This window comes from Biomphalaria glabrata, chromosome 2 (genome assembly GCF_947242115.1).
Source record: "Biomphalaria glabrata chromosome 2, xgBioGlab47.1, whole genome shotgun sequence".
In the NCBI taxonomy this organism is placed as follows: domain Eukaryota; kingdom Metazoa; phylum Mollusca; class Gastropoda; family Planorbidae; genus Biomphalaria; species Biomphalaria glabrata.
Genome location: NC_074712.1, coordinates 61353152 through 61361200, shown reverse-complemented (window position 1 = coordinate 61361200; position 8049 = coordinate 61353152). Strand labels below are relative to the sequence as shown.

General features: G+C 34.9%; 1 protein-coding gene across 1 annotated transcript in view; it reads left to right on the top strand.

The window, feature by feature from the left end:
* The first annotated feature begins 4764 nt into the window (after positions 1–4764).
* The window catches only part of LOC106070759 (solute carrier family 15 member 4-like), a 43110-nt gene continuing 39825 nt past the window's right edge, over positions 4765–8049 (top strand). The window contains exons 1-2 of the mRNA XM_056021250.1: positions 4765–4859; positions 7031–7188. Coding sequence (XP_055877225.1) covers positions 4765–4859; positions 7031–7188 — 253 coding nt within the window. The remainder of the gene's footprint in view (positions 4860–7030; positions 7189–8049) is intronic.

The following is an 8049-nucleotide window of genomic DNA, read 5'->3' as shown; positions in this document are numbered from 1 at the left end:
TTTGGGTTCTCACAAAACACAATTCAGCCTAAGTCCAATCCCAAATAAAAAATCCCTTTCTCAAACTCAAACTCCCTGGATAGGAAGCCAAGAGGCTAGATCGAAATAAAAATCGCTCTTCGTCCACTTGTTGGTCATACGGCTCAAATCAAATAATGACCTTTTTTTTATCTTGAACCTCAGAATAAGACAACTTTGCCCCTTGTGACAAGAGGGACAATTAGGGTGGCTACCTTTATTTATTTTTATTAGAGTTAGTCCCCTTTAATACTTTATTTAAGTCCCTGTTAAAGGTTTACAGTTGCCACTCTCTTTTGAGTCTTTCAGCTGACCAGTGTAGTTTGAACTAAATCTCTATAATGTTTAACTAATACTTGTGTTGTACTATTACTGTGTTATTCAAGAGGAGTGTACCACTGTTGTGGGAAGAGTATTTCGATAGAGAGCTAAGTAGACTTTATTTATTTGTTAGTAGTAAGTTGGTTTATGTAAAATAGTATAGGTCTACTTAGTCTCTAATCCTCTCCTGTAAGTTTTTTTGAAAGACATCTTTTGTTTAGATACGAGACAGTAGTGTGTCTCATGAATGACGTCATTTCATTGCTAAATGCATGTATGATATTATTGTAAACCATCTTTTGATTTTTCGGCATAAGACATTATAGTGCCTCTATGATGATGGTTCCTTAATTATATTGACCGGAAACTGTCTTGCTACTTTGCTTTGTTTCATTATGTCATTTTCTTTTGTGAGCCTTTATTGCCATTTATATTTTTCATGATCTTTTTCTTTTGTTTCTAAATAAACTCTCTTTTTTTTTGTTGCAACTGAAATCTCAGACTTATTATTTGTTTGTCTCGGTAGTATTATACATCTAGAGGCTATAGTTATTAGCCTAGATAATATAATTGGGACCACAAATTACCACTGGACTAACTTGCCAGTACAGTACAGGTCACTGGTCTTATGACCTATCCTAATTCTAGGTCACACCCTTCCATTTTAATATCTTCTAATTTAAGCACCTCCCCCCCCCTCCATCTACTAACGACAACGTCTGTATACAAATACGTATTGAAACACTTCATTACAACATACTAAGAAAACAAAAGACCTATGAAAATACCCTGAAAGATACAAAGATATTCCATATGTCAGAACAAATTCCTACAAGAGTTCATTTTTTTCCTATTCCAGCATTGAACGGGTTGCGTGAATCAGAAGGAAAGCAAGTTAGCAGAGATACGTTCATATGCCCGACTGGTTAAAACATAAATACGCGTAAAAAAAAGGAAAGTTCCCCTTTCAGACCTTGCCGTCTATAGGGCAGATGATGTAAAAGCCATCTGTTTCTGTAGCCCGCGGTTAACAAGGGTGTCATGTGGCTGGACATGATCTTCATCTTCATCGTTACCATTTACATCAGAATATATTACATTTATAAAACAGTTTTATCTTTTTATTGTGTAAAGAGAATGTAGAATATCCCTTTAAACACTAGTTGAAAAAACATCAATGTAGACATTCGCAACGTGGTGTGCCAATATTTGGAATTTCCATGTCCATGTGTTAGATTTTTCTGTAAAAAATCTCCCGAAAAGGAAAACAGAAATAATTGAACACAGCAGACGTCAATTTTGTCGTGAGAATTCTTTCCCTTGAAAACGATTATTAAATTAAAAAAAAAAAAGAAGATTTAAGTAACGTCGTACAAGCCTTTAACTTTAACACATGGGCGTAGCCAGGATTTTTTTCGGTGACCGGGGGGGGGGGGGGGAGAAAGACTCCAAAACCAAAACCTATCTTGGCTGCGCTGGGGCTAGTAATGGTTTAATACTAAAATCTCACCTAAAAAACAAAACAAAATCAAAGCAAATAATCTGTCTTAAAAATTTCATTTAGGGGCTGGAGATGTTGAACCCAAAGAACTTCCACCTCCCATGGGTAAGCCCATGCCCTTGTTACTAATGTGTTACTTTAAATTGAATGTTGCATTGAGTGTTTAAAACTGATACAGATATTAAAAAAAATTACAAAGAGAGTTTGTGTGATAACAAACTCAGAGGCGGCACCCGTCGGATCCATGTCTGATCCGCCTATTCCCAAACAATATTCAAGACGTGGTTTAGTTTTGATTGTCGAAAGTAATAATGTTTCAAAGATTCATTTGGCGTTGTAAAAATGTGTTTTTTTTCTGTAAATTGTTTTACATGTTTTGGATGTTCCTTCAGAGTTAAAGACAATTTACTTCCTTGTTTAAACCTCCAGCTAGACGACGGGTATTGCAGCGAGCAGGGTATGAGCATTGGACCGACGAACGATTTCAAATAATTATTTGGCATGGATTTGTTATTTACTCTTTCTCTCCGTAATTATTTGCCAAATTCTGGTGAAATCAACGTTGGTATCGTCTGTTAGGAGAGAAAGAGTTAAAAGAAAAAGAAAACAGGTATCGAGCTTTTACTTTGGCAACTTTTGCTCGATGTCCCAGCACAGTATACAAACAGAGCTATTGGCATATTCATTTAAATGGAACTAGAATAATGATGTAGATCTACCACACTAAGCTTCTGATTTAGGACTCTCAAGATCTATACAGAATACCCTTGTATCTAAAATATAAATTTGGAATAACTTAAATATGATATTAGATAATATTTATGTTAAAAAAAAGCCTAGATAATCTATAAATAGACTTAATGCAACATTTAATTTAAATATAGTTAATTTTAGTATTTTTAACATTACAATATTGATCTAGACATTTGGAAATCAAAATCTATACTTTAAGTCTAGAAATTAAAATTCTAGATCTTGATCAAGGCTATATAATTCTAAACTAAACCTAGAAATTCTAGATCTAGAACTTACAATGATTTTACCTATATAATATAAATCTAGATATAGTTTAAAAAATTTAGATATAGTGTAAAAAATATAGATATAGTGTAAAATCGAGATTAGATGTAAATCTAGCTAGTATGTCTTTTTTTTAATGCGAGAAAGATAGTGAGGTTTAATAAACTATGATGAGCCTAGTACTTAAATAGCATTTCATTTAAAGAATTGATTTCATAATTTAATGAATAAATAAAATTAACGTAATTAAGGTCGATTTCTTTTTCAAAACAAAATCCGGAACACTCTTTACCGATATTAAAAATTTTGATATGTTTCAGCAAGAAAATTAAATGTAAAATAAGTCTAAAAAGTGATTTCAATAATCGTTTCTAGTAATTTACTTTCTTATTTTAAAATCCTGATCAACCTATTGTCGATATTTAAAAAAAAAATCATTTCAAATAAATGTTTTTGAAGTTGAAAATACCGAACGATTTTATATCGATAATTAAACTATAGTAACATATTGCCCAAGAATATAAGTGTAATGAAAGTTAATTATGCGATTTCAAACAATCATATTAAGAAAATATTTTTCTTAAGACATTATCCGGAATCAATTTAATAGTTTATGAAATATAAGTCATATTGTATTTTTATACTATTTACATTAAAAAACCGGACCGGAACAACATATTTTTTTTTTTTTGCAACGTTTAAGCACGGAAATTAAATGTAATATAAGTTAGAAGAGCAAACAAACATTGGTTGGCATTGATTAGTTTTTCACAAAAACATCCGGAACAATCTATTATAGATACGTATAACTATTGCAATGTTTCGGAAGGAACATCAAAGGTTAAATCACATTTTCAATAGCTTTTGGTGTTGTTGTTTTTTCTAAACGTGACGGACAGACCAACCAACAGACCAAACGCACAATAATTAGCGACTTCTGTCCTGATGGGGGAGTAAAAAACAAAAAAAATCTGATTATTTGAACATTTTGAGGGAACTAGTCTAGTACCATAATTAGTCGAGACAGTCACGCTGCATAAAAAGTCCATTTAAAACAAATGTGCGTGATATTTACATATAAAGTGCATTCTTAGCCTTTTTAAATAAATATAAATGTTTTCTTTTAAATTTTGGAAGCTACTTGACCAGAGAAAAAACACAGTTAACTAATATTTATATTTGTTGTCAACATTTCTTGTACATATTATAAATATATTTGACTTAGTGATACTGAACATACACAAAAAATTGCCATTCTTTGTTAACATATTTTAATATTATCTCTCTTACATTTATGTATTGTTTTAGAATTGGTATATTTTTATGAAAAAAATTGCTTGGATAATACATTTTATAAACTAAACGGTTTCCTTTTAGAAAACCAAAAGTAGCCGTTGCACCTAAACTTTTCTAGCCGCATCGCATGGTGAAATAATATTTTTCATTTCTCTTCTAGTTTGGAGATCTAAGTGTGACAGACGGACAGACGGACCTAATACGAACCTTATAGGCCGCTAAAAAAGATAAAATGGAGCTGATGACGCAATATCTATTCGTGCTGCCTTATCCTAGTCCCGCCTTTGTTAAGTCGTAATTTTATCTACATCTTGTTATATTCTAACATTTTGTCATAAGACATAGGCCTATATCGCTGTCTTGTTCACGTGTTACGTTGGCCCAGGGCCAAACTTGACATAATTCTTTAAACGAAGAATTAGAAAATAATTATTAGGCGTACCGTGTTAAATTCAGCAGACTATTAGTTACATTTTCTTTGTATGTGTAGGCTATGCTCTATGCTGCATACGAATGACAATATAATGGTTTTCTTTTTTTCAAACAAGTAATATGGATTCTTTGTGACTTGTAAAACATTCAGAAAAAGATATTACGCAATCGTAAAAATGACCATGTTCAGGACAAAAAATAATCGGGACAGTGACCATCTTTTAGTGATGGACATAGATGGTCAGTCTCTTGATGAAAACAATCGCCATGGGTAAGCGAGGAGCTAGATTTGTATTATATTTAAACTTGGTCATTATTTGCTAGACTTATTTTATTACATGCATCTATTATAAAAATCTCACTCCTGAACCTAGACCCTGAGACACGATCAAATTAGTTAGCAAAAATACAAAGTTGTGATATTGTTACCTCGTTTATATCAACTCAGTTCATCTGTCCGTCCGGTCAAAACCATTGACAGGTCATTACTCCCACTTCCCATTCTCGCATCCAGTAGAAACTTTGCATAATTAGTCATTGTCGATGACAACACATGAATCAATAAAATTAATTACCAATTAGTGTATCAATTAGTTGCAATAAATTTATTTTATATGGAAAATATACTCAATTATACAAAACTGTTTTTCTTCATAAGTAGGTGAAGAAATGTATATACCATCTATAAGTAACCACTGAATGTAAAATGCATATGTAGGCATTCAATACTCGTAGGCTTATTATATCTTAGCAGTTAAACTTCAAATCACTAGAATAACTTCCATGTAAACAATTCTAAGTACAAATTTAGCGTGGTCGAGAGGCTAAGTGCGCTTGAACTTGGCTTGTCTTGGCTACCTAGAAGGGGGCTCGAGGTTCGACACCCGACTCGGGCAGAGTTGCGTTTACTTAGTGCCTAAAGGCAGTACGGAAAACCAACTTCTAGATACCCCCCTCGCCCCCCACTGGTCCACAAATGAGATTGGACCAAAAGCGCTCTGAGTATGCTATAAGCATGAAAGTAGCGCTATATAAAGGCTATAATAATAATTTAAAACAAAAGTTAAAATGAGATACAATAAATGTACTAGACTTGGTAATATTTTCTAGCGGAATCTGATTCCTTACAATAACACAGCATTTCAGTCTCATGCACTTGAGTCGTCTCTCGTAACTAATACCATATGACGACATTGCCACCTATATTGCATCATTCACCACCAATCGCTAACCTCTTCCCACCGTCACCGTGGAAATACACACACACACACTCTATCACATGCTGGATTTAGCACTTTGACGGTAACATCTACATGACTTTCGCCTATTAAAATTTTAAGGATTTAATTTGGCGCTGGTAACATCGATAGAATGCTGTTCACTCCATATGTTCCCCGGCGAGCTCTGCCACGTTTCTCCCTCTAAAATTACGATTTGCGGGCTTTTTCAGGACATGGAAAAAAAGGATTATAACTCTCACGCCGTTCATGTCGTCTGCTGGGCCCAGTGCTATTTTCATATCAGGACCACGAATATTTTTACGATGGGCTGACGGTGACAAAGTATTATCTTTCTGCGAATCCCTCCTCCCTAAAAATACGCGGGGCCTGGGGCAGTCGCGCCCCATTCGCCACCCCACAAAAGCCCATCTTATTTAATAATACCCCTTTATTGCGAATTAATATAAAGACATGTTAGTAAGGTTACAAAACATTTTTTTAACTGGGAGGACAGGCGTGGATATTTAACAGACCACCAGCAGGTAACGGTTATGTCTGCTCTGGATGAGGCAAATTATGTAGTTCACTCCTAGGACTGCGTTGTGACCTGCAATGCTGCACTCCTCTTTAATCCTCAGATTCGAACTCAAGTCTTATTTAGTTGTTTAAAAAAGCCGAAAAAATGTGCAGATATCTTAACAGAGTTATAAACTTTTGTATGCTAACTGATATGAGAAATATTACAATCAATGCAACACAGACATATGCTAATGATGGGAAGGTGGGAAGCGTGGTCGAGAGGCCAAGTGTGCTTGAACCTTGCTTGGCTTGGCTACCTAGAAGGGGGCTCGAGGTTCGACACCCGACTCGGGCAGAGTTGTGTTTACTGAGCGCCTAAAGGTAGCACGGAAAACCAACTCCTAGATACCCCCTCCTCCCCCACTGGTCCACAAATGAGATTGGACCAAAAAGCGCTCTGAGTATGCTATAAGCATGATAGTGGCGCTATATAAAAGCTATAATAATAATGATAAAAATTATGAAAGCATTCGAATGTCAGTTTTTGGCTAAAATTAGGGTTATAGACACACAAACACACACATGCACAAACATTTAACAAACAAACACACATAAGCAACACACAAGAACACACGTACGCACGACACACACAACACACACAACCAAACTTATGTTTGACTTCACTGTTTCTGTCCGCATACAGCAACACCTCGACCTTCTTCGTGACCCTGAGTCTCCTGGTCACTGTAATATGTGAGAGGCTTGCCTACTATAGCGTTTACGCTGGACTCATTCTCTTCTGCACAAGTAAACTGGACATCGGTCAAGCGAACGCCACTACAGTCCACCTGGTCTTTGATGGTAGGTAACCTGTAGCTTCGAAACATTTACCCATGACCACTTCCGAAAGTACAGTGTTGTATAACAAAGGTAATATCAACTCACTCTATCTGTCTATCAGTATGGCATTGGCAGAGACAATACAGTTAGTCAATTAATTACTGGTAATAAATTACTTGAAGGCGTGCGGTGGCTGAGCGGTAAAGCGCTTGTCTTCTTGACCGGGGGTCGAATCCTGGTGAAGACTGGAATTTTTTAATTGCGGGATCCTTAGGCGCCTCTTCACAAAGATCTCATGGGTATCTGACATTAGCTAGGAAAAATCGTTGCGCCAACATCATGACATCCTCGTTAGCCGTAAGCCACAGAAACATATGACCTTTTTATCATCTTCCCTTTAGATCACAAGGTCTGAGAGGGGAACTTTCAATTTAATTTTTTGTTTGATATCAACGATTGAAATTAATTTTATAGTATTTACAAATACGGCTAAATATGTAGGGTTTTGTCCCCTTAGATAATGGAACATTTTATTTCTCTTAACACCCTATCTGGGATCCAGTTTAAACTTAAAACATTATTTCCTGTACCTAGCAAAACACCAATCAATTAAAAACTAAATCAATCAGTCAATATAGTATTCACAATTATTAATTATGGTGTATAGAAGGGAAATAGCACATTCATTATTGAACGTTACAACTGCAAGTGCGGAGTTCTTTCCCTTACATAAGTTTTGTTTTTAAAAAAAGACCTAAATAATTAAAGAAGAACGAGTATGCTGTAATACTGACCGAGAATACACTTTAAGCAAATAGCATCAGTTTCATGACGTTACTTTATACATTTTTACATAGTTATCTTATCTTATCTTATTAATCT